We start from the raw sequence: 24,943 nt of genomic DNA, 5'->3' as shown, positions 1-24,943 counted from the left end.
GATACAAGATTTCTAGTGCCTGGTTTCAAAGAATATCTACTAAAGATCTAGTTCTCTTTATTGCAGTTCTAATAAGAATTAATGGTAAATCAGGAAAAAAAAAGTCCATATTCTTAGACCATATCCACTTCATGACACAGGTAGGACTGCACTTGAGGTTTTCTGACACTTTATTTTTAAAATGTAATCAAGAAAGTAGCCACTGGTATCTTCAGGCTTCGCACGTCTACTGGCACAAGTGGCATCTCTGCCCTGAGTCGTGCGTCTTCATTCCCAGGACAGAAAGTACACATTGCCCCGTGTGTCTCCCACTGCAAGCTGCAGGGTGGAGTCAGGGCCCAGACAAGGTTCCAGGCAGCTCACAGCCCCTTCGCACTGGAACAGACCCAGCTGCAGTGGGGAACAGAAAAGGGCAAGATGAGGGCTACAAGCCTAGGGCCTCCTTACTAACTTTTATCTCTCACACTACTGCCTTAAAAAAAATGCTTTTTAATGTTTATTTTACTTTGAGAGAGACAAAGACAAAGTGCAAGCAGGGTAGAGGAGAAAGAGAGGGAGACACAGAATTCAAAGCAGGCTCCAGGCTCCGAGCTGTCAGCACAGAGCCTGATGCTGGGCTCGAACTCAAGAACAGTGAGATCATGACCTGAGCTGAAGTCAGATGCCTAACCAACTGAGCCACCCAGTTGCCCCTCTCATTAATGCCTTTAAACATTAATGCCTTTAATTTGGAAACAGGTCAGTTGCACATCATAGCAAAGACAGAAGAAACCAGAATATTGATCTTTTGCACACTCTTCCCCTAAGTTTGCTCTCTTGTGGCATGCTTTACTCCTTCTTGCACACGTGCACACTTACCAGTTGCATACTGGGTCTCTCCCACACCTTAACATCTCTGTCCTTTGAGGCTGTCACCAGCAGCCCAGGCAGCACATGGAGAGCTGTGACAGAGCCTGAGTGAATCTTGGAGGGGAAGGAGAAGCGGTGTGGGGAGCTGTCAGTGGGCTCTCCTCTGTCGAGGAAGCATCAGTCTGCCAGCCCCAGAGTCCCCTGCCCTCTGTGACCCTTCCCTCAAACTCACCTTTCGACGCTCCTGCGTCTTTAGTTGGGGGGGCGGTGACCAGCTATCTGTGCTGTCACTCGTAGATGGCTCTGTCCCTGTTGTTTGGGTTTCAGGCATTTTTGCTTCTTTCTGCCAGATGTCACCTGTGTCCCATTCTCCTTCCTGGTTGCATTTGGCGAGTTTCAGTAGCATCCCATCAGAGCTGGCACACAAATAGGATGACTCTGCCATTTCAAGGGCAGAGGTTAGAGCTAGGTTTCCAGCTTCAAAGGACCTACCATCCCCCACAAGGGATCTCCAGACTCCTTCGATCTACTCATCACACTCACCAGATTCAGGTTTGGCCTGAGTTACCAACACTAGGGTCCCATTTGGATTCTCGAAGGTTGGATTAAATTCCAGGCTTTCTTCAAACTCTCCTGATTCCTTTTGTCTCTGTGAAAGGACGGCTTATTTTGTTTAGCCTACTCATGGCACTTGACCCTATCCAGCCAAAGCAACTCCTTTTCTGCTCTGGGCTGGTCAGGACTTTTCTTAACTGTAATTTAGATACAGTAGAGTGCATGAATCTTAGATGTATGACTCACTGAATTTTTATACAGGTACACATCCATACAATCACTGCTCAGATCAAACTGCAGAACATTTCCATCACCCTGGAAACTTGCCTTCACGCCCCTTCCCTGTCAATGCCAGAGCACCCCCGCGCCCTGTGCCAACAACATTCTGAGTTGTTATGGTAAGTCACTTCTGCTTGTTCTTTAACTTTATTTGGATGGAGTCATGGAGCAGGTGCCCTTCTGAGTCTGCCCTCTTTCACCCAACGTAATGTCTATGAGACATGTCTGTTTTGTTCCAGATGTTAGTACTTGCAGTGTGGCAAGGAAAGAGCGACATGAAAAAATGCAATTAAGAAAACTATATTGATAGTTACCCATGATCTTTTTAACACTAGAATCCTTTTTTGTATCAAAAAAAAAACCTCCTAGGGAAGCCGAAACCCACTGTAGAATGCTCCAGTTGAAGGAAGAGAAGGGAATTTGGAACTAATGCCCTTCCCTTCCTCTTGCCCTCAATCATGGCCCCAAGGTTTCAAAAATATTGATCTTGGGGCACCTGGGTGGCTCAGTTGGTTAAGCATCCGACTTCAGCTCAGGTCATGATCCCAAGCTTGTGAGTTCAAGCCCCACATAGGGCTCTGTGCCAAAAGCTCAGAGTCTGGAGCCTGCTTCGGATTCTGTGTCTCCTTCTCTCTCTGCCTTTCTCCTGCGCTCATGCTCTCTCTTTCTCAAAAATAAATAAACATTAAAAATTTTTAAAAATATAAAAATATTGGTCTTGGGGGCACCTGGGTGGCTCAGTCTGTTGAGCATCTGACTTTGGCTGAGGTGGGAATCTCGCAGTTCATGAGTTCGAGACTCACATCGGACCCTGTCAGCCTGTCAGGGCAGAGCCTGCTTCAGATTCTCTATCCCTCCTCTCCCTGCCCCTCCCTCACTTGCACGCTCCCAAAAATAAATAAACATTAATATATAGGTATATATTGGCTGTGGACAAATGTTCGTTTTAACACATACTCAAATAGGACTTACAATGAAATAAAGAGCTCCAGAGTTCCCTGGCTGTAGGACAAACACACCATAGTCTTGATGGGTAGACAACAGCATAGAATATACTAAATAGCTGCTCCTGGTTTATAAGAAAGAGAGAAGGTGAACCATGAACATCTCTCTGTAAGATCCCAGTACTGTATTCTAAGTTAGACCAAACTTCAGGGTAACCACTAACCCACTTTTCCTTGTTCTGTAGCCTGAGAGCAAACAGCATTTTGGATCCTACCAGATTACAGAGGGAGCATCTCCTGGCTTCATGTGCAGCAACTCCAAATCCGCTTTGGCCAAGATGAGGGAGTGACCGTCTGGGGCCAGGGCCATACCTGTCAGGAACCCTGAGTCCTCCAGCAGAACTCGGTTCAGGTGAAGACTAGAGTGTGAAAAAGGTACATGGGACAGAAAGTCCTATTTCAGTCCCCCTCTCTCAGGTTCCTCTGCTCTCCATGAATTCCTCAGGAGTGAAGTACATACACAATGCATTACCTTCACTACGAATTCTCTTCCTCTTTCTGTTTTTCTGCTATCAGTATTCATTATCACCATCTCCTTACCCGCCCAGACTAGGAATCTCTTATATTCCTGTCTTTTCCTTCTCTCCTGACTGTTAAACACTGTGGATTCTACTTGTAACACATGCCTGAACATCCATCCCCACTTCACATCCCACTGCCCCGCTCAGCGCCCACATCATGTCTTCCCTGGACTAGAACCACTGCTGTACAGGCTCCCTGGCCTTCACATCTCTCCACTACTACCCATCCTCCTTACTGCCACTGGAATCCTCTTCCTCAACTTCGGATCATTATTCAGCTCAAAATTCTTAGCCCTGTGCCCTCCACAACCTGGCCCCGGTTTATCTTTTCAATCCGATTTCCTGACACCCCTGTCCCCACTCTCACCAGGAACCCAAAGACTTGGCTGTGCCCAGAATATACCAGGCACTCTCATGCCTCCTTGCTTTCTGTTAATGCTACTTCCTCTTCCTGAAACACCATTCCCTTCCCTTATGGGTCTAGAAAACTCCTGCTCATCCATTAAGCCCAACTTCAAATAGCAACTCTTTTGTATACCATAAACACCTCAAAATCTGCACCCCCAGGAATTATACTTCTCTCTCTTCATTATGGCACTAATCACTCTGCATGTTTCTGGTGGTTTACTTAAGTGCACATTCCTTTCTGTGCTTCCTTAATTAAAAGGTAATTTCAGGGGCGCCTGGTGACTCAGTCAATAAGTGTCTAACTCTTGATTTCGGCTGAGGACATGATCTCACAGTTTGTGGGTTCGAGCCCCACATTTGGCTCTGTCTGACAGCGAGAGGCCTCCTTGGAATTCTGTCTTCCTCTCTCTCTGCCCCTCCCCTGCTCACTCTCTCTCTCCAAATAAATAAAAATAAACTTAAAAAAAAAAACCGAATTTTCAATTTGGTTCCCACTGCCTGGTTCACAGCTTAGCATAAAGTAGGCACTTGGTAATTATTAAATTGACATGATGAGGAACCAAAAACAATTTCCCAGGGTCTTTTTCCCATGTACTAACATCCTGCTGACCTAGTTCAGAAGTAGGTCACCCAGGATTTTGGAGTGATTTTCACAAAATCCGGGTGTAAGGAGACCACCGTGGCATCACATTAACCCAGCCGCCCCCTTTCACCTGAAATTTCTCAGTGCCGGGCCCTTCTGCAGTTCCACTTGCCACTCGCTGACCTTTTCATTAGCACTGAGAACAATCAAAGTGTGTGCTGAGTACCAGATCAGAGCACTGATGCGGCCTGGAGCCTTGCAAAGATAATAGGTCCATTTCAGTATTCCTGAGGAGCCAGGACTAACCTTCCTTCCCATCCCAGACATCTGTGCAACCTCTTACCCCAGCAAGCGCCCACTACCTGCACAGGCGGGGCAGATCTCACATAGACAAGGGACTGAGGTTGCCCCAATGCACCTGTGCTGCGGCCACAGCCTTAGCTCCATGCCACAAGGTGAGCTCTCCAGCTTGGTTTCCAGACACTGCCATAGAACCATCTGGGGCCCAGGCCACAGCAGTGGTGGCGGGAGGACTCCTGGGTGTACACCTGTCATCTGGAGAAGGAAGGAAGTGATGCCTTAGAGGCTGGACCACTAGTGGGATGTAAGAGGAAGTGTCAGGCCACCCTGACCTTCATACACCCCCCTTTTTCATACGTTGCCTCGCTCCATGCCTCACTCACCTGCTTCCTTAGGTACCTGCCAGAGCCGAATGGAACCATCCTCTGAGGTAGTCAACAGGAGGCCTGAGGTCTCTGAAACAGCAGCTGCACTGATTGGGCCGCTGTGTCCCAGGAGGGTGTGTGTTTGAAACACCTAGGAGGGGGGTGCCTGGGTGGTTCAGTCAGTTAGGCGTCCGACATCAGCTCAGGTCATTATGATCTTACAGTTCGTGGGTTTAAGCCCCACATCAGGCTCTGTGCTTACAGCTCAGACCCTGGAGCCTGGTTTGGATTCTGTAGCTCCCTCTCTCTGCCCCTCCCCACCCTCTCTTAAAAATAAATGTTTAAAAGAAGAAGAAGAAACACCAAGGAGGAAAGGAAGGAGGTGGGCTGGGGGGCAGGTATGTCAACACAACAGAAGGCTGTTCCACCATACCCTCTCCACTCTTCCCACCCAAGTCCTTTCAGGGAACTCACCAAGAGGGGATTCCACAACCGTGTGGCCCCATCCATTCCAGCAGTCACCACTAGAAGCTCTGACCCAGGCTGCCCAGCTGATAAGGCACAGAGACTAAGTCAGAAGAAGGGAAGAAGCATGGGTAAAGGGACAAAAGAGGGCTGACAATCCCTCACCTGGCCGGGGCTCCAAGGCAGCCGCACAGTGGCTGATTGGTCCTGAGTGAGCAGGGATGCTTGTCAGCTCCACACCCTGATGGTCCCACACTTTCAAGGTCCCACCTCGGCCCACAGACACCACGTGTTCTTCCTGCCCCAGAGCACAGGATCAGAACAGAGTCCCACTGAGGAGGATATGGGGAGTGTGACTCCTACCACGGAGGTGAGGGCAGACCACTGAAGGCTTAGGCATTGTCAAAGAGTGGGGAAAACTCAGGGACAGAGTCAGGAATGCAGCCCGGCATGAGGTCCAGATACTAAGCTGCCTGCTCCCTCCCCTCTCACCAACCCTCAGCCTCAATACCCTAGTCTTGCTCTAATCCAGGCCTGAGTATCTCATTCTTTATACTTCTTTTACCTTTGAGATTAGATACCCACAGCACCCAGTGTGCCAAAGCCTTCTTAGCTTTCCTAGAGCCCCCACGGAGCTCTCCATTGCCTTCTCACCACGGCCGCCACGGCGCTCACAGCACTCTGATGACCGAGGAACTGGCCAAGCTGCTGTTTCAGTTCTGTGTCCCACAGCCCCACAGAGCCATCGCTGGAGCAGGAGACCTGCAGAGTCAGAGGTTAGAGAAGAGCGGTTATCAGCAAGCCTCTAGCACTTCTGTAGGTTTATAATATTGGGGAGGAGCAGTATGGCTTGTGATTAAGAATGTGGATGTCCTGAGTTCAAGTCCTAGCTCTGCCATACTTTACTTTGTGACCTGGGGCAAGTTCATGTCCCTAAGTCTTGGGATCCTTATCTATTCAATAAGGACAATAACAGTGATCTCTCTCATATGGCTGCTGTGGGGCTAATGCACCTGCCTGGACTTAGGACTTAGCACATGGCCTGGTACACACTAAGCAGTGAATAAATAGTGGCTATTGTCCTTGTTATTAACATAATGTCAGTCAACAAACCCAGACAAAGGTGAAAAGTCTGCAATGCCAAGAAAAGATCCAGCTGCCTAAAAAGCAAGGACAGGGCAGACTATGACAAGTTTATTCAACTGCTACTCCTTTCTCATCTCTTCTTGAGAATAATATAGGGACTCTGCATTAGAACACCAGGCTTCACCAACCTTGAGTGCATAATTTGAGTTGTTTTTCTGTTTTTCATATTTTGCCTTAGGACTAAAGAAATCACAGCAGTAACCTTTAGCTGTGCAGGGACAGGGCATCCTAAGTCCTTAGGGAGACAGCTTGTGTTCTTGTTAAGAGCATGGGCTTTCTTTTTTTCTTCTTCTTTTTTTAATGTTTATTTATTTTGAGAGAGACAGAGCATGAGCAGGGGAGGGGCAGAGAAGAGGGAGAGAGAGAATCCTAAGAGGCTCCGCACTGTCAGCGCAGAGCCCCATGTGGGGCTCAAACTCACGAACTGTGAGATCATGACCTGAGCTGAAATCCAGTCAGATGCTTAACTGACTGAGCCACCCATGTACCCCAAGCGTATGGGCTTTCTTATGTTTACTGGTTCAGCTTCATAACTTATATGACCTTAGAAATGTTCTTTATCTGAGCTCTATATCCTTGTCTATGAAAGAGATAATAGTAGTATCTGCTTTACAAGGAGTTGCAAAGACTAAAAGAGGCAAGACCTACAAAGAGCTTAGTTCAATGCCCGGCATATACTAAGTACTCAATAAACATCAGCTATTACCATTACTATAAATGGGTGTTAGAAATAGGATGAGATGGACAGTGTTGTCCTCCCCTAGGAACCCTGCTGAGCTCTGCCCCACCCCCACTTCTTCCCTTACCAGTAGGTTGTCTTTGGTCCAGGCACAGCCAGTGACCCAGTCACGGTGACAGGCAGAGAAGGAGCAAATCAGAACAGGGGCTTTGGGCATCCGCACGTCCCAGCAGAAGAGACTCTAGATAGGTCCCAAGAGAGGGGGCAGTCAGGACCACAGGAGGGAGGTAGGAACCCCAGGGCCATTTGGGACAAGAAATTTAATTACTTTTTAATTTTTTTAAATGTTTATTTATTTATTTAGAGAGAGAGAGAGAGATTGCAAGCAGGGGCGGGGCACAGAAACAGGGAGACACAGAATCTGAAACAGGTTCCAGACTCTGAGCTGTCAGCACAGCGCCCGATGCAGGGCTCAAACTCATGAACTGTGAGATCATGACCTGAGTTGAAGTCGGATGCTTCACTGATTGAGCCACCCAGGCACCCGTGGGGCAAGAAATTTGAAAGGGAGTATCAAGGAAGGGATGGTGGGCAGATAGGGCAGAGGAGATGTGACAAAGCAAAATGCCTTAGGGAGCAATGGGAAATGGGCTGCTGAGGAATCCGGGAACCAGAGGGGCTGTGGGGCCCAAGGAGGGAGGACCCCTGTGGCTTACCCGGTCCCTGCCCCCAGTGGCCAGCCTGCCTCCATCAGTGCTGAAGCTACAACAGCTTACAGGCCCTTCATGTCCCCGGAGCTCAGTGCCAAAGGGAAAGTCTTCTGCCTTTTGGGGCAGTGTCAGCAACTGCTTTGGCCAGAGCCGCACTGTGAAATCTTCTGCAATGGAGATAGAAAGAAAGGAAGATTCTCTGAAAGAGGAAGTGTGACAGGACCCCAAAGACAAAGGCAATCATGCGGGGTGAGGGCGATGTCCCACAGCACAGCTCCAGGGGGAAAAGCAGGGAGTCATAGGCTTGGAAAGCAGGGGGTTGGTCATCATCTGAGTTCACGGAACAGGAATATCAGGCCCTCCCAGCTCTTGCTCTTCAGCTGTCTAACTCCCTGCAACACTTCTAGACCCTCTGCTCAAGTGCCCACTGTCACTTGGACCAAGCTTCCTACCTGGAGAGGACTAAGGCCTCTCTCCTCATTTTCACCTCAACATCTCTCCTCATAAGGGAATGTCATTCCTATACAAAGCAAAGTGTCCCATTGGGCAAAACTCAAAGGATGATAAGGATTGCAAAGAGATCCCAGAATCAAGGTTAGGAAACAAGAACAAACAGTCTAGACTGCTAATGTAAGGTAAATGCATTTAAAGTTGTAAAAAAAAAAGTATGTGTGTATATTTTCTTGTATGTACATACATATAAATTGAGGGAAGCTATCAGCATATTTAAAAGACAGCTACCTGCTGCCAGCAGTACCTGAGGCAGAAGCCAAGAGTTCGTTGGAGGTGGCCAGTCCCAACACAGGTTTCTGGTGTCTGGACAAGAGCCAGAGAGACTGAAGGGAACTCTCCTTGAGATGCCAGCCTCGCAGCGACCCATCTTCTGCACCACTGACCAGCACCTCCGGGCTGAGCCAGGCCAGTGCGGACACTGCCACATCTAGTGTTTGACATTGGGACCCCAGGGAACCTAGAGAATGACCAAACAACACAGAGTAAGACATTCCAAAAGAGAGGTCAGGGTGGGGAGGCTCTTTCCAAAGGCTCAAACACCCCATCTCTCTTTAGTACCTGAAGCAATTTTATAGATCCTAATGCCATCTGCTCGGTACCCAACAGCCACTTGATCACCATCTGGGTTGAGAGCCACAGAGAGGGCAGGAGAGAGGGGAAGGGAACCAAGGCACCCCCGGGGCCGACCCAGAGATCCAGACCACACCTGAACCTGAAGGCCAAGAACAGGACTTGAAGATACACCACTTCCACCCCCAGAGTGACAGCCACCCCCCTGAAAGTCCTCCTCCCAAAGAGTCTTCTCCAGAGAGCTGCCCATGAACACACCTGCAGCGCTCTCCCTGTAGCTTGACCAGCTAAGCTCCTCCCCGGTCTCCCCGACAAAAGCTCCACCCTCACCCAAAAATTTCCTGCCTTGCCTACTCTCTCCTCAGAACCCACCACCAGCCCTCTGCAACCTGACCTTGCTGTCTTCTCCAGCTGTCAGTAACTGGCACCCAGCGCGCAGGAAGAGGGCAGTGGCCACAGTGCCATGGTGGGCAGGGAAGGCAGCCAGCCGTGCCCCCTCATGCCAGGACCACAGCTCCACCATCCCATCGAGCCGACCCACAGCCACAACCCGCCCAGGCTCATTGAACGCCAAGGTACGGACAGAGGCTCCTGGGGCTCCCAGTTCCTATACGAGGAGGAAGAAATGGAAACATCAGGACCTGGTCTCAACAGAAGCCCAAAGTGAACCAGAAGGTGGGTGTCTGTCAGTTCACATCTTCTGCTCCTGCCCTCTTGAGCTTCCTCTCCTAGGGCTACACAAGACCATCTCACCTTGATAGCTTTGAGCCCGTCCATGTGGAAGAAGCTGAAACTGCCAGCCCAGCTTCCTATAGCTACCACCTGCCCCTCTGGGTGGAAAGCAACGCAGTTCAGGGGCCTGGGGCACATGTGCTCGAAGGCCAGCTGCCCGCGGACTGTGTCCCACAGCTGAAGGAGAAAGAGAGAAGTCCAGATGCTGAGTATAGATGCCTGAGCTTCTCAGTCCCAGAAGCCACCTCGTCCAGTCCCTTGCCCTCAGCAGGGAAGGCCTCCCCAGGCCAAGCAGTCTGCAGCTCTGCTTCTCAAAGCAAACAACTTCACGGGGCTGACTTGGCAGTTAGGGCTACACTGACTACCACAGTGCCTTGGTCATTACCTTTAGGCATCCTCCCAGGCACACAGTGGCCAGCAGCCGGCGGTCTGGGCTGAGACAGCAGCCGGTGACTTGGTACTGGTGAGCCTTGGTCTGAAGCACCCTATCCCAGGGAGACAAAGTCAGGCTCATGGAGCCCCTGACCTCCCTCCCTCGGGGGCTCCCCATAAGCAGGGAAGGCCTACACTCCGAGACATGAGGGAGAGACCCCTTACCGACAACCTTGTCTCAGGTCCCAGAGCTCCAGGAACCCGTCAAAGGCAGTAAGAAAGAGGGCACTGTCCGAGAGGAATGAGCAAGAGGACACCCCATCACAGCCGCTCACCAAAGACTTCTCCTCCTGTGAGAACAAGCAGGGAAGCATGCTCAGGACATTCCCTTGACCCCCAATGTCCAGCACTCTAAGCCCCAACCAAGAAGGAGGCCAAGGTAAGGAGAGCTGGAGGAAGTGTGGCCCTCTGTCCCCACACCAGGAATGCTTGTTAAAAGTGAAAAGCTCTGGGCCCAACTCCAGATGTCAGCCAAGCTCAGGTTCAAGAGGGGGCTACATCTTCTCCCCCTACTCCAAACCCCATATGTATCCCCAAGTCACAGATTTTGATGGGTCTGAGGAGGGAATGGTGTTACACGCATGCATGCATATATATGGGAGGCAGAGAGAGGGGGTGGTGGTGGTTGTGGCTGTGGGCCCCACCTCTCTAGCCTAATCTGCTGTTACTATCCCATAAGCACCCTCTGCTCATTCCAGCAATTTCCAGGGAACATTCTCCCCTATGCTTTTCATTCGACTGGAGTGCCCGCCCTTGTCTGTCCCTGTTCTGCTGTAAGTACCCAACTCACTCTGTTCTTGTCCAGGTCACATGGCTATGTTTTGGTTCCTTTTCCCCTGTTATCTTTCAACAAAACTGACCATTTGGTGGGCAAAGACAATGTCCTAGCCCTGTTTTCCCTGCAACGCTTAGTGCAGTACAGCCTCAGTACAACCTTGAATGGGAGGTGAGCGGCAAATATTTGGAAAGCGTGATTGATTTTGCGACCAAGCTTTTGATCTGATGTGAGGAAATGAAAGTTGCTGAATCAAACAGGGTGATGACAGGTGGGACTGGCTTGCCCAAAGCTTCAGGATAGTCTGTGAGGTTTTTTTCTAGAGGCAAGCTCTGCCTGCCTTGGGCGTCCTACCTGCCAGGTTTTCAGGTCCAACAGGTAAACCATCCCGTTGGCGGTGCCCACAGCAGCTCTTTGCCCCCTGGGGGAGAAAGCCACTGCTGTGGGGGATGAGGAGACTCTCAGAGACAGGCTGGAACTAGAGAGAGTAGGAAGAAAGGGAGGAAATGAGGAATTCAGGGAAGGAAGCGAATGGAAACTCACGTCTGCATTTCTGTGCCTGAATCCCCCTCTCCACAGTGACTCTGGTCTGTTCTTTTTTTCTCCAGTTTCAGAAAGGACTGTAGCTTGCTCTCTGGTGGGCTTACCAGCATCTGGGGACAAGGGCCTTACCTCTGCTGGCCCTCCATGGTGTGAGGTTTATTAAGCCATCGTAGCATGCGCTGGAGGCGCCACCGCCGGGAAAGCTGGGGGGCCTGGTGGCAAAGAGGCGAGTCCAGAGGCTGGTTGGCTGCCTGCTGGGGCAGGAGCAGGGGGTACTGGTTGAGGACTGAAGCCTGCTGCTTCAGGAAGGTGTGAAACACAGCAGGGTCAGTTTCAGGAAGACTTGGTTCCTCTTCAGGGACTGAGGAAGCTGTGGAAAAGAAACAGAGTGTCACTGGGGAGCTAGCCTGGACCCCCCATTAACCAAGTATGTCAGACAGTGTGTCTAAAATGCCATCTCAAAGCCTTCTGACACCACATCTGGAATGCCCATTAGAAGTACAAAGCCTTAGGCCTTGCTCCAGACTGAGGGAACCAGAATATGGGGACCCAGAGAGCTGCAGTTGAGACAACGATCCTAGGTAATTCGATACCTGTTAAATAAAGTTTGAGAACCTTTAGTCTAAGAGATCTGGGCAAAAGGTCCCCTGAAAATCACTTGCTTACCCTCTTGGCATTTTTAACTGAGAACAGAAATTTAACTGTTCTTTGTGTTATACCTCCCCCCGAGAAGGCCCCCCATGAACACACCCAGGAGGCCCAGATCTCAGAGAAGCCACCTCTCACCATAGAGGGCATGGACCTCCAGGAGCCGAGAGACCAGACCCAGTTCCAAGTGTGCGGCCACCACATGGAGATTGGTGAGGAATTTTGCAAGAAGGTCACAGTTCCCACTCTGGAGCTGGGAAGGTCATTGGATTCATTAGGATATGAAAAAGCAGGTGAGAAACAACAGTCTAGTTTTAGACCTTGCCTATGCAGCCAGGACCTCAACCTAGGAGCTGGGACAAAGAACCTCAAGGAAGAGGGAAGGAAATCTGAAAGGAGAAAGCCAGAGGGGCATCATGGCAGTGGTGATGTAGGGGGCAGTCAAGAGGGAGTAGGGTTTCAGAATAGTCAAAGCAGTTACTTGGGAGAAGGCGCCTATGGGATCTCGAGACTAACCAGGTGGTGAGGCAGGTCTCCCAGAGCCTCAGGAAGGCAACTTCGGAAGGTGCCTGAGGCATCGGGGTCACAAGTCTTCCAGAGCTGAGCTGCAGGTGTGGGTCACAGAACAGACACTGAGATGGGCTCAGCCCTAAAGCATCTCCAAAGATCGTATTCCACAGGCTATAGCAAAAGCCATCCACCCACTGGAGTGGCAGGTGAGGGGCCCGCCAATGGGGAGCAACAGTGGGTGGTCCTGGCCCCACACTCAGTGCCCCGGGGTCAGTTTGGGCAATCACCTGCAATGAGGGTGTGTGCTGTCTTCTCCAGCTCTGGCCTCTTTCCATATCGACATCTGGCTGCTGTCCTCAGGGGCCCGGCAGGGAGGAAGAGCCGGGCCCCAGTGCGCTCAAGGGGGCCCTCTCCTAGCAAACTGTCCTCATGGAAGGGAAAGAGGATGAGAGGAGGGGAGGGGGCCTGTCAGGGAGTACCTGGCATAGCTGTGGACTCCCGTTCCCACCCCACATAGTGGTAACTTGAGTGGCAACCCATTCAGGGCCTGGGAGATGGGTGTCAAGGGTCTATACCCAGGGAAGGGTGGGATGAAGAAAGGGCTACATAGGATTCTGGCTCAAAGATGTGAAGGCACAGGAATTTGGTGGGAGCTCAGCTGGGGGCTGCTGTACCTGCGCAGACTCTGGACGAGGTAGGCAAATGGGCCCATGGGGAAGGGGTCCCCGCTGCTCCCAGCAGCCACTGCTTCATCCCAGCTCTTGGCTCCCCTGGGAAGTATCCGCCATGCACTCAGCACTCCATACAGCTGGTCCACAGTCAGACCTGAAAAGCCCAGCTCTCTGAGGCCCTCACCAAACCACACAGCATACGTATGCCATGACGCCTGGCTCCTCCTCACATTCCTCACTGAGACCCCAACTGAACCCAGGTCATCCAAACCCTGTGCTCTCAGTCTACCAGCCCATCCCAAGCACTGACCACTGCGTGTGGCCTCAAGGGTGGCCAAAGCTTGGGGAAGGACATCAGGGCCATGCTCTTGCTCCAGGGTGCCCAGGATGTGCTGCAGCAACAGAGGGACAGTGGCCGGCAGAGTCCGGAGCCTGTCAGACACCTGGGAGAAAACAGAGACCAGGCTTCAGCCAGTGAGGGGAGGAGAAGAGGTGGCTTTCATTGTGGGGAGGGGAGTGGGCAGCTGGAGAAACTGTGGAAAAGGATGAAAAAAGGAAGAGCAACAGTGGGAGAGAAGTGAGGGTAGGGGTGAGCTGAGATGGGGAATGGTGATCACAAGATGGCACAGGATGAGGGTAGGAAAAGTAAAGGGTCGTGGGTGAAAGCAGCTGAATGAAGAACAGGAAGTGGATTAGGACTCAGAAAAGGAGTGGTGAGGGTTTATATCCCCCAAGCAACCTGCTCATAGAGCGTGTAGAGCCTCAGGTGATCCGTGACCAGGTGCAGATAGAGCGGCAGGGCCGACCCCCGCTTCACCAGCAGCAGCCGCATCTGACAAGACGAAGGGGACTCGGTGTGGGCAGCAGAGAGCCCGCTGCAGCCAGCCCTCAACCCCCCTGAACTCCACCCCAAGCACCCACTGCTCCTCCTCTGAGAGTCCCCAGCAGTGACCTGATGGCATCACCTCACAGCCATCCCTTCGCTACACTGCTCTGCCAGCCAGCCCTCCTTTCCGGAAAGCCCCTGTGGTTCAGCCGGCCCTACCCCAGAATCACAGCCTTACTCCTTCTCTCCCTGGCACCAGCCCTGGGAGGCCATTCACCAGGGGGGAAAGGCTGGCTGGTATTATAAGGAATCCCAGTTATCTGGTTAACAGCGCCCCCTGGCTCAGAGATCCTACAGAAACAAAAAAGTGGGGCTGCCTGGCACAGCTGGCAGCCTCCACACCCCGGGGCCTCACACCCTCCAGCCCTGGCCTACATCCAACCTGGTTGTTAAAAGGTGACTCCTCCAGCCGCTTCCCATACAGAGCCAGCTCTTCTCTCACCAGCTTGGCCCGGGCAGATGGCTCCAGAGGCCCCAGGGTCACCACATGGGCACCTTGGCTCTGCTCAAGGGTCTGCCCCAGGCCCGCATCAGTAGACACGCTCAGCACCAAGTGCACCCGCTGTGATATTTGGGCCAAAAGAGAAGAAGGTGGAAGGGAAAAGAAGAGGACTATGTTGGAGAGGCTCCAGCCCACGACTGCATCCTACCCCCACCTCCTTCTCACACTCACCGGGGGAAGGGTCTTTGGGATCCAGTCCGAGACCAGCTGCCCATGCTGACCCACCAACCTGTCGGCTCCATCGATGATCAGCACCAGGGTTTGGCCACTTTTCAGGGACTGAGCATACGTGGGCAGCAGCTCTTGCTGGAGCTCCCATACCAGGCCCCTGTGAGGACCAGGGTCAGTGGAAGAGGGAGACACAGGGCGGTATCATGTGGCATCAACAAGGCTGGGCTGGGATACACACCGGTAGGTGGTGGCGAGGGCACCTGGCTTTTGCAGTTGGCTATGCAGATAGGCACAGAGGCGTCTGAGCAGGGTGAGGGCAAGACCCTGGTCAGGGCGGGCCCCTGAAAAGTGGAAGAAGACTAAGGGGGCCACCTTGGCCACATCAGGAGCCTGCAGCGCTGACACAAGGGATGCCTGCGTGGACAGCAAAAAGAAAATATGGTCACATTGTTACACGCACAACTCCCTGTGCCCAGCTTCCTTAGCCCACACGGCCCTTGCTTCCTTCTGCCCGAGACTCTGAGACTATGTACCAGGAAGGCCGTCTTGCCCTGTCCCGACTGCCCGGTCACCAGGCTCAGCCTCCCTCGGTGCAGCATTAACTGCTTCACTGTGTCCCGCAGAAGGTGCGGTCGGGCAGGACTCGGTGGGTTCTGCAGCTGCTGGAAGGTGGCCTGGACTGAGTCATCATCTGCGATGGGCGCTGGCTGTTGCAGCTGGGTCTCAGGCTGAGGTCATATGGGACAGTCACTGACAATGCTCCCATGCTCTTTGGGACCCCCCAGGCCTGAAAACTCACAGAGCCCGCACCAAATTACTTTCCACCCAGGACTACCCAAAGCACCCTACCTTCTCTCCACTCCCCTGGCCATGGGCACCCCTGCTGACCTGTAGGTAAAGCTTCTGGATCATATTCCACACATCCTGCAGGACCAACTTTCCAAACTCCTCCAGCCCCCCAGCATAGGGCCGGCCGGCTGCCACACCCCCCCACTCACAGGGGTATCTACAGGCAAAGTGTGCACAAGCAGAGTCAGAGCAGGCCTGGCCCCCCATCCCTCCATGCAGGGGCTCTCTATCCGCCCCATCCCCACCCCAGCTCACCTACGACAGGTAATCCCTTGTTGTCTGCTCAGGTAGCCCTTCAGTTCTGAGATCCGATGTGCAGCCTCTTCGGACTCAGAAGCAAAGTCAGATTTCCATGCATCTGGGACAGAGCTGACCACCAAAGATACCCCAAGAGTGAGGCTACACGCAGACCCCAGCCTCTCTTTAGTCCCAACCATCAGACCTGGCTGTGCTTCCCTGAAACTCCGCAAGCAGAGATCACCTGGCTTTGGCGGCAAGGCTGATTTGGTGCTGCAAGGCAAGCTTTCTGAGCCCTGTGCTCTCTTGTATCTCCCCCTCCTATACTCTGAATGTGCGGGGAGAGAAGGTAGGGCCCCTGAGGCAATAGCAGGTACCTGAGGAAGCTGGAATCCCGGAAGTAGATGAGAGCTTGTGCAGAGGGCTGCTGGCGAAGGCCCCGATTCAGGAACTGCATCACCTCCATCTCTGTCACAGAGCGGCCTGGAGGGTACTGCTGGGCCTGCAGGGAGAGGGCATAGAACAGGCTGGTTCAGTCCCACGTCGCACCGACCCCTCCCCTGAGATGTGCCAAGACCCCAGCATCTCAACAATGTTCCTCCCCTCCTCCAGACACAGGCCAACAAAACACAGCTAGTAGCTAACATGTATTGAATGCCTGTCACGTGTTGAGCATTTTTAAAAATGGGTTTCTAATCCTCATAGTAACCCTGCAATGTAGACTCCACTGTTTCTCTTTAATACATGGAGAAGTTGAGGCTAGGTTAGGATAACCTGTTCCCCACAAAGGCACACAATCTGTAAAGGACAGAAGGGAGATCAGAACCCAGATCTGTCTGATAGCAAACCCTAAAGAGACCTACCCTCTAACCCCTCACATCCCTTGGCCAACTGGGAGATACTTCTCAAAGGAATTCCCTCATCTAGGACTTGGCCACTTGCAGAGCCTTCTGCCTGGGTTTCACCTTCAAGTCTCCCAGACCTATTTCCAAGGTTTCGGACACACTGTGGCTTCTCGCCAAACTTGCCCAACCTTTGTTTCCTCCCCAGACCCCGCTCCAACCCCCAACCTGCCTTACCCAGCGGAAGTGAGGATGGTCAGGGAGGTTGTAGTCGGGGGGAACATAGCCATAGCGGGAGCCCAGAATCCCCACAAACAGCTGCGAGTTCTCCACCTCCCCAAGGCACACTTCCAGCTGTCTGCAGACATGGTTACGGAGGCACCGGATCAGGGAATACAGGTATGAATAGGAAGATAGGGCCCTGGCTCAAAACTGAGCAAAGTAAAGGCAGGCTGCTCTTGTCAGCATCCAAACAACAGCCCCTGTCCTAGGCCCTCAGCCTCCCTTGCAGCCTCGACCCTACCCACCTCAGTTCTACCACTCGAGCCCCTTATTTCTGTCCCAGCTCTTCTTCTCTGTGGCCCCCTCACCTGTTCCTCCGGGTCTCCTCCTCAGTGACGCCCCAGCGCAGGTCAATGGCATGAAGGCTGATGTGGTGAGGGGCCGCTCGGGCCTGCAGTGCTGGCAGCACGGACCTCAGCAGCAGGTCCCGCTCTCCATGCATGTCCCGGAAGGTGGAGGAAATGAAAAGCCTGATGCTGCGCCATCTGGGGGTAAGCAGAGGCGTGGGCTCACTCTAGCCATCACCCCATACCCCAATTCCACAGATGCAGCTGAGCACATCTTTTAGGGCAAGCTGGTACCAGTAAGGTAGGACAGATGTCAGGGGGATGTCCGGCAGCCCTCCAGAGAATAACCCGCTCATAGCCTCCCCTGCAGAGTCCTGGAACTTAAACCCTATGTGCCATTTCTCACACACCTCTCTTTGTCAGATGATTATTATACACTTATTATTTGCCCATGCTATAAGATAAGCACAATCATTATTTCCATTTTACTAATAAAAAAATTAAAGTTTTAAAAATTTAAAAATACTAGCCCAAGATTCAAGCTACTACTTGGCAAAGCTGTGATGAGAAAGCCAGAGCCTGTTCTCCTAAGCCCTCTGCCTGCGCCCTGGCTAAACATCCATGGTGCGTGCTGCCCGCCGCCCGCCTCACATTCTGACCCCCATGCCCAGGTAGAGAAAGTCATATGCTCACTATCTGACAACTTCCTCTGCCAGAGAAATCCCTACCTGAGAAAGAGATAAGTTCTACTCAGTGAGCAGAACAAACAGCATCTCCATAGTCAGAACTGCAGCCACCTGAATTTCTGCAGGTTTTGACCACAGTGTCTCCCAATTCACAAAGGCATAGAAGCATAGACTAACCCATGCCCGGAAATCATAGCCAAGGGGCTTAGAGTATTCTCTTCCAGTGGCCGGAGAGATGGTTCCCCAGTCTTTCCTGGGGGTGGTGGAATCTTGAATATTTTGTCCATTTGGCCTACGTGCTCTAGAAGACAGGAGGCCCCACGCTCTGCAATGAACCTGACATAAATATGACAAAATAAGTAAGTGTGAATACCAGAGTCAAAATCAAGCAGGTCTTCCAAAAGGGCAGGGAACAAAGATATAGCAAGGGTAGGTCACTGGAGCCCCTTAAGAATATGACCATAAGCAGTGAATGCAGACTTAAAATCAGCAGGGGTGTAGAACCACAGGGATGAAGGAACAGAGAAGACACCCAGCTCTAGCCCGTTCTGCTAGGCATGGTTATCACTGGCTTTCCGTTGAGGCAAGGGCAGTTAGGCCAGCCAAGGCTAAGACTAAAGGTTAAAGAATAAGGCTATCCCATTCAGAGCTTAATCAGCTCTGTATCAGCCGTGAAAGCTCCCTGGAGGAGGAATGGGCATGAGGCTTCCTACACGCAGCTGGGGTGATGGAGGCATACAAAGGAAAAGGTAGGAGAGAGAAGACAAGTAAATGAGAAGGCTAAGCATGGAGACAATAAGTCAGGCAGAGAAGGACAGATACCATATGTTTGCACTCATAGGTCTAACAGGAGAAACCTAACAGAGTACCATAGGGAGGGGAAGGGGGAAAGAGCCAGGGAGAGTGAGAGACACAAATCATGAGACACTATTGAATACTGAAAATGAACCATGAACTGAAAGGCAAGGGGGGGGGGTGATGGCCATGGTCGGGGGCACTTGTGGGGAGAAGCACTGGGTGTTATATGGAAACCAATTTGACAATAAACTATTAAAAAATAAAAAAATAAAAAAAGATTTCTATAAATTTGGCATCTGTGAATAAATTTATCATGAGATTTCTTTTGGATCAAAAATGGAACAGAGGTGGCAAAGAATGAACAGAAATGATGTGACCAACTCTTGAGTTGTTCCCTTAAAAGTGAACAGTGCAAGCTCCCCTGTCCCCTTCTCCTCCTTCCTCATAGATGTCATACAAAACTGAAGGCCAGTGCTGGAGCAGCTGTCTTGAACCACGAGGTGAAAGCAGAGTATTTGAGGATGGTGGAACAAGAAGTTAGAAGGTGCCCGCGTCCCTGTGACACTCTGCTGCTGCAACATCTAGACAGTGGCAAAGGAGGAGTAAGCTTCTATCTCCCTTAAAAGGAGAAGTAAGTGGAGTAGAAGCCACAGGTAATCTCTGAAAGATACTCTAGCAAAGCCCCCAACCCCTTCTGTGTCCATTCTGTACTCACTTCAGTATCCCGTCATTGCAGCCTGAGAGTGTCACGTCATTGGGATTTGAATCTGATAATCTGGCAAAGGAAGAAGCAACCATCAGAAACAGTGCCACGAACAGAGTCCCTGCCCTCTAGGATAGATACCCCACCTCTGCACTTTAATAGGGTCATGTGCTAGGCTGGGGCTGGGATGGACCCTCACCGAGGGGTATGGAGTTAGGCTGAAGACTTCAGAGAAGCGTCTAGTATTTGCAATGCAATAGCTGGGAAGGCACCTGGTGACTGGGAATGTCCCAAGCATCAGGGTGGGTAGAGAAGAAACATGGAAACCTGTCTTTTAGTACTGGACAAGGAGTTTGAGTGTCCTTACGTGGAACATGTCCCCCACAGGGGAACACAGACAAAGAGGCACTTGGAATTCACATGCTGCCAGATAATCTGTTTGGCCTCGTATATCATTTTCTCATACATATTATTGCCGAAGAGGACGACCCTGTCCACCTGTAAGATGAAAAGGGAGGGGCTGAGACCAGGGAGCAGAGGGACAGAAGAGATGCTAATAAGCTCAGGATGTCAAGAGAAGATGATCTCTGGGGCCAAGGGGATTAGGAAAACTCTGAAGGGAATGGGAATTGCCTCTCCTGAGAGCCCTCAGGATGGGGGAGGTCACTACACCCGGTCGCAGAGGGGCGAGAAAGCTGGGGGAGGGGCAGTGGTGTGCTGTAGCTGGCTCACTCAGGCTCACAAGAGCTGACTTAAGTTTTTAGGAATTTTTGTGATCCGACTGTTAAATATTGCCACTATTAAACTGTATAAACTTATAATTAATTATATTAAAAACAAAGGTAATAACTACTCGAAACTCATCACTTCCTAGTTATTTTACCGCTATCTAGATCTTATTTACATACTTGATCTACTTTGTAGAAACACTATATAATGGTGTGCTACTCAGCATCTCTTCTCACCTGTGTTCACTGATATCATAGTGATAGCTTGAAATCAGCCATGATAGGAGTAATTTACTCAGTATTTCACAGAAAGAGCAAATGTTAGAAGCCAAGACTCATTTTTTTCCAGAGCGCTGGTTGTTAAGTAACTACCCGCACACCACTGGGCGGGGGGCTGCAGCCAGCAGGGAGTGGGTGTGGGTTCTGCCCCTCGTTTGAGAAATGACCTTTGAGAAACTAGATACATCAGTTGTGGAGGGAAAGGTGAGGGTGGGGAGGGATTCTCGGGGGCTGGGGGGTACTCACGGGGACCCTCTGGGAAGCCAGAGACAACAGGTACTTCCCAAAAGTATGCAGGGACCATTCACAGTCTCCATCCGGCTCCTGAAGGGAAGTCTCATGTTCCTGGTTTGCATGGGAGATGATGGGTAAGTAACAAACACCAAATTCTGCTTGGGAATCTTCAGCACTGTATATATCCAGGCCTTTCCTGATTTCCCACCCTGTGTCCAGGGCTGTGTCCATTCATGCATTTTTGCATGGTGGGGGCGGGTGTCTGACCTGGACTTGAGCCTGGAGCATGCCGGCTGTCTTCAGGATACCTTCTTCGGCCTTAACTGCGATAGTCTTCACAGCGCCTCCTCCGCACACTAAGAGATCCGCCTGCTCCGCCCGAGCAATCACCATACCCATCAGCAGCAGCACATAGTTTAGCGGGGGCTGATTGGACAAGCATCATGGTGAAATAAGGATCCCCTATTTTTTTTAAGTAGGCTTCATGCCCAACATGGGGCTTAAGCTCACCACCTTGAGATCAAGAGTCATGGACTGAGCCGGCCACGCATAGTGGCTCCCGTTTTGAAACCCACCCTTGCCCATCCAGCCCTGAAGGCCAAACGCCTTGGTTTGGGGAAAAGAGATAAAATCTCTAGTTAGGAAGGGACAGCTTCAGCAACTCTCAGGAAGAGCTAGTCAAGAAGGAAGGTGGAGAAGGGCCAGCAATCCTGCCCAAATTCAACACTGGGATGTAGGAAATAAAAAATGAAGCATGCTTCAGTGACAGAAATGTGGAGAGAATTAAGCACCAGCCAAATGCAAAATATTTGTAATCCTTGAACAGGCTGAAGACCACATTCTAGGAATTGTCCCTAGGAACCAAGGTCTGATCCCGAAAAGCAAATGTATGCCATTTATTTCAGTTCTGAGTGCTTCCTTGGGAGAACCACATCTGGGAACAGGACAGCTCTCAGGATGCCCAGCATCCTACCAACCCCCCACCTTTTTTTTTTTTTTTTTTTTTTTTTTTTTTACCCCTTCTGGGTTACGCTTGGGACAGAAGCGATCTGCATCGGCATCTGTGAGATAGACCAAGATGGTGCGGCCCGGCAGCGGAGGCAGGTTGTGTTTCACGGAGAGGTCCATGGCTGTCTCTAGGGCCTGCCGATACCGAGCCAGCATCTCGCCATCGTACTTCCACTGTCTGCAGGCAGAAAAGACACAGAAGGGCTCAGGGACTTCTCTGTTTGCCGTCTTGAGGTGGATGGGAAGATGAGAACTTGCCACCCTGGAATGAAGTGTCCACACCCCTTCCACAGCCCACCTCCATTGCCCGTAGAGAACCCGGGACAGACCTCCCCTGGCCCCCATCCTATAGGACTCTTCTACCCAATTTCATGGCCACAGAGAAGTCATCTCCTGATCCACCATCTGAAATCATTTGCCACACTTGCCACATCAATCCATATTTACTTCATGAGGCAAGATTTAACTTATTTTTAAACTGTATTTTATTTTTTTATTAAAAATATTTTTAGTGTTTATTCTATTTTCGAGAGACAGACAGAGTGTGAGCAGGCAGGGGTAGTGAGAGAGGGAGACACAGAATCCAAAGTAGGCTCCAGGCTCTGGGCTGTCAGCACAGAGCCCGATGTGGGGCGTGAACTCACGAACCATGAGATCATGACCCCAGCCAAAGTCAGATGCCCAACCAACTGAGCCATCCAGATGCCCCTTAAATTGTACTTTATTTTATTTTAAAAAATTTTTTTAATGTTTATTTTTGAGACAGATCATAAGCAGGGGAGGGGCAGAGAGAGAGGGAGACACAGAATCAGCACAGAGCCCGATGGGGGCTCGAACCCACAAACCATGAGATCATGACCTGAGCCGAAGTCAGACACTTAACCAACTGAGCCAGTCAGGCACCCCCTAAATTGTACTTTAAAGAATACTAACTCTTTATTCTGAAAACTGACAATTAAGGGGACAAAAAAAGAACATTCATCTCACATTTCTAGTAGAGACTCTACTTCAGGGTAACTAAACAGCTTTAGTTGATAAGGCAAATTCTTCTTAGAATTCCAGCTAATGAATACAGAATGATAGAAAACACCCACTCTGGAATTGTTAATGAAACAATTAGTTCAGGAAAAGATCACCAATGGATGAACTATCAACTTCCAGTCAAGAGATCAGGCTACAACCATTTAAGCACAAGGGTCAATAGGACCACCAGATCTTTGGTGCCTCATGAGCCTGTAATCTATGACAAGGTTAAAAAACAAAAAAGACTGCTGGTCTCACTCATAGCGTACAAAGGATCTTCTATGAAATAGTCTTGTAAGGAAAAAAAAAGTGAAATCTGAATCTATACAAGCCTTTAGAGTTAATGCCCTCAGTACATGAAACAGAAACAGGTTAGAAGACACCATGAGGAAGCTGACAAATCCAAAATGTGGGACATTCTGCAGAGCCCTTGAATGTTTCTACAGCAAGTCAATGGCATGAAGACAATGAAAAGATTAAAAGAGATATAAGACACTTAATCAAATATAATGTGTATGCCTTATTTGGATTCTGATTTGAATAAAATTACGAAATCATACTTTTGAGATAATTGGGAAATTTCAATATGGACTAGATAATAAAGGATAATATCAAAGAATTATTTTCAGCTCTATTAGGTATATTAATGACATTTTAATTACATACGACAATATCTGTTTTAATTTCTTTTCCTTAAGTATTTATTTATTTTCAGAAACAGCTAGCATGAGGGGGGTGGGGGGGGGGCAGAAGGAGAGAGAAGAGAAGGAGAGAATCCCAAGCAGGCCCTGCACTGTTAGCACAGAGCCCAACTTGCGGCTCAAACTCACAAACTGTAAGATCATGACCTGAGTCAAAATCAAGAGGTACCCAGGTGCCCCAAAAATACCTGTTTTTTTAAAAATGTTTTATTTATTTTTGAAACAGAGAGAGACAGAGCATGAGCGGGGAGGGGCAGAAACAGAGGGAGACACAGAATCAGAAGCAGGCTCCATGCTCTCAGCTGTCAGCACAGAGCCCGATGTGGGGCTCGAACCCACAAACATGAGATCATGACCTGAGCCAAAGTCGGAGGCTTAACCGACTGAGCCACCCAGGTGCCCCCAAAAATGCCTGTCTTAAAAGACACACGTGAGGGGCACCTGGGTGGCTCAGCTGGTTAAATGTCTGACTTTGGCTCAGGTCATGATTTCAGTTTCTGAGTTTGAGCTCCACATCGGGCTCTGTGCTGACAGCTCAGAGCCTGGAGCCTGCTTTGGATTCTGTCTCCTTCTCTGTCCCTCCCCTACTTGTGCTCTGTCTCTCTCTCAAATATAAATAAACAAAAAATTAAAAAAGAGACACACATGAAATATGAAAGGAGGAAATAAAATGTGTCATATTATTTACCATTCTTATGAACATCTTAAGAACATCTTCCCCCAAAAAAGAAGGGACTAGAAAGGAACTATGGTAAAATCTAGATAATCGCTGAATATGGCTAACAGTTTTATGAGAGTCCTCTATACTATTTTCATTATTTCTGTATGTGTTTAAAATTTTCATAATACTGTTTTCAATTTAGAAAATTCAATAGTCTCTACCAGTGTTATCCAATAGAATTCAGTTACAATTAATGAAGTAAAATGAAATTTAAATTACACATATAATTAAAAAATTTTAGTAGCCCCATTATAAAAGTAAAAAGAAACAGGAGAAACTAATATGACATTTGATTTAACATGTTAAAATATTTTCATTTTCACATATAATTAATACAAAAGTTACGAAGGAGATATTTTACATCCTTTTCATACTTTCCTCAAAATCCAGCACATCATAGGTCCAACTGGCCACATGTGGCTAGTGGCCTGTATACAGGCCATCGAAGGCACATTGTTTACTGTCCACCAAGCTCAATTCTTAAATGGCCTTGTGTTCAGCCACTGATTCACTGATTCAGGAGATATCCAGCCACTGAGTGACCAGGAACCTTGTAGTAGGTTAGATGAGTCCTGAGTTTGTCTTGAATGAAAATGAATGAAGACACTGCTGAAACATCTGAAGGACAGAGTGCTGGGACTTCGTCACACTTACAGAACAGGGTTTATGTCTGACTTTGAGCCTGTTTGATGTTAACTATCTTTACATATATGTAAAGATATACTTACACATATCTTATATATATATA

General features: G+C 49.9%; 1 protein-coding gene across 8 annotated transcripts in view; it reads right to left on the bottom strand.

The window, feature by feature from the left end:
- Positions 1 to 152: 152 nt before the first annotated feature.
- The window catches only part of TEP1 (telomerase associated protein 1), a 38,612-nt gene continuing 13,821 nt past the window's right edge, over positions 153 to 24,943 (bottom strand). For 4 of the 8 annotated variants that reach the window (XM_029950918.1, XM_029950919.1, XM_029950921.1 and 1 more), the window contains 43 exons: positions 21,760 to 21,928; positions 21,010 to 21,168; positions 20,755 to 20,853; positions 19,869 to 19,999; positions 19,514 to 19,573; positions 18,178 to 18,336; positions 17,336 to 17,512; positions 16,983 to 17,103; positions 16,281 to 16,405; positions 15,922 to 16,035; positions 15,706 to 15,823; positions 15,351 to 15,545; positions 15,056 to 15,231; positions 14,818 to 14,974; positions 14,527 to 14,706; positions 13,998 to 14,090; positions 13,569 to 13,701; positions 13,262 to 13,412; positions 12,875 to 13,008; positions 12,594 to 12,682; positions 12,216 to 12,330; positions 11,559 to 11,799; positions 11,241 to 11,364; positions 10,277 to 10,401; positions 10,065 to 10,164; positions 9,701 to 9,856; positions 9,342 to 9,554; positions 8,936 to 9,089; positions 8,622 to 8,834; positions 7,871 to 8,031; positions 7,282 to 7,395; positions 5,984 to 6,091; positions 5,495 to 5,627; positions 5,339 to 5,415; positions 4,883 to 5,015; positions 4,618 to 4,754; positions 4,330 to 4,454; positions 2,903 to 3,046; positions 2,656 to 2,752; positions 1,393 to 1,498; positions 1,082 to 1,287; positions 859 to 963; positions 153 to 390 (listed from right to left, as the gene is read on the bottom strand). In XM_029950918.1, coding sequence (XP_029806778.1) covers positions 268 to 390; positions 859 to 963; positions 1,082 to 1,287; positions 1,393 to 1,498; positions 2,656 to 2,752; positions 2,903 to 3,046; positions 4,330 to 4,454; positions 4,618 to 4,754; positions 4,883 to 5,015; positions 5,339 to 5,415; positions 5,495 to 5,627; positions 5,984 to 6,091; positions 7,282 to 7,395; positions 7,871 to 8,031; positions 8,622 to 8,834; positions 8,936 to 9,089; positions 9,342 to 9,554; positions 9,701 to 9,856; positions 10,065 to 10,164; positions 10,277 to 10,401; positions 11,241 to 11,364; positions 11,559 to 11,799; positions 12,216 to 12,330; positions 12,594 to 12,682; positions 12,875 to 13,008; positions 13,262 to 13,412; positions 13,569 to 13,701; positions 13,998 to 14,090; positions 14,527 to 14,706; positions 14,818 to 14,974; positions 15,056 to 15,231; positions 15,351 to 15,545; positions 15,706 to 15,823; positions 15,922 to 16,035; positions 16,281 to 16,405; positions 16,983 to 17,103; positions 17,336 to 17,512; positions 18,178 to 18,336; positions 19,514 to 19,573; positions 19,869 to 19,999; positions 20,755 to 20,853; positions 21,010 to 21,168; positions 21,760 to 21,928 — 5,950 coding nt within the window. In that variant the 3' untranslated portion in view covers positions 153 to 267. Of the gene's footprint in view, positions 391 to 858; positions 964 to 1,081; positions 1,288 to 1,392; positions 1,499 to 2,655; positions 2,753 to 2,902; positions 3,047 to 4,329; positions 4,455 to 4,542; positions 4,755 to 4,882; positions 5,031 to 5,338; positions 5,433 to 5,494; positions 5,628 to 5,983; positions 6,092 to 7,281; positions 7,396 to 7,870; positions 8,032 to 8,621; positions 8,835 to 8,935; positions 9,090 to 9,341; positions 9,555 to 9,700; positions 9,857 to 10,064; positions 10,165 to 10,276; positions 10,402 to 11,240; positions 11,365 to 11,558; positions 11,800 to 12,215; positions 12,331 to 12,593; positions 12,683 to 12,874; positions 13,009 to 13,261; positions 13,413 to 13,568; positions 13,702 to 13,997; positions 14,091 to 14,526; positions 14,707 to 14,817; positions 14,975 to 15,055; positions 15,232 to 15,350; positions 15,546 to 15,705; positions 15,824 to 15,921; positions 16,036 to 16,280; positions 16,406 to 16,982; positions 17,104 to 17,335; positions 17,513 to 18,177; positions 18,337 to 19,513; positions 19,574 to 19,868; positions 20,000 to 20,754; positions 20,854 to 21,009; positions 21,169 to 21,759; positions 21,929 to 24,943 lie in introns of those variants that run through there. The other 4 variants (XM_029950922.1, XM_029950923.1, XM_029950925.1 and 1 more) reach the window with 4 other exon arrangements.

Source organism: Suricata suricatta, chromosome 9 (assembly GCF_006229205.1).
Source record: "Suricata suricatta isolate VVHF042 chromosome 9, meerkat_22Aug2017_6uvM2_HiC, whole genome shotgun sequence".
Classification (NCBI taxonomy): Eukaryota; Metazoa; Chordata; class Mammalia; order Carnivora; family Herpestidae; genus Suricata; species Suricata suricatta.
This window is presented reverse-complemented; position numbering and strand designations above follow the sequence as displayed.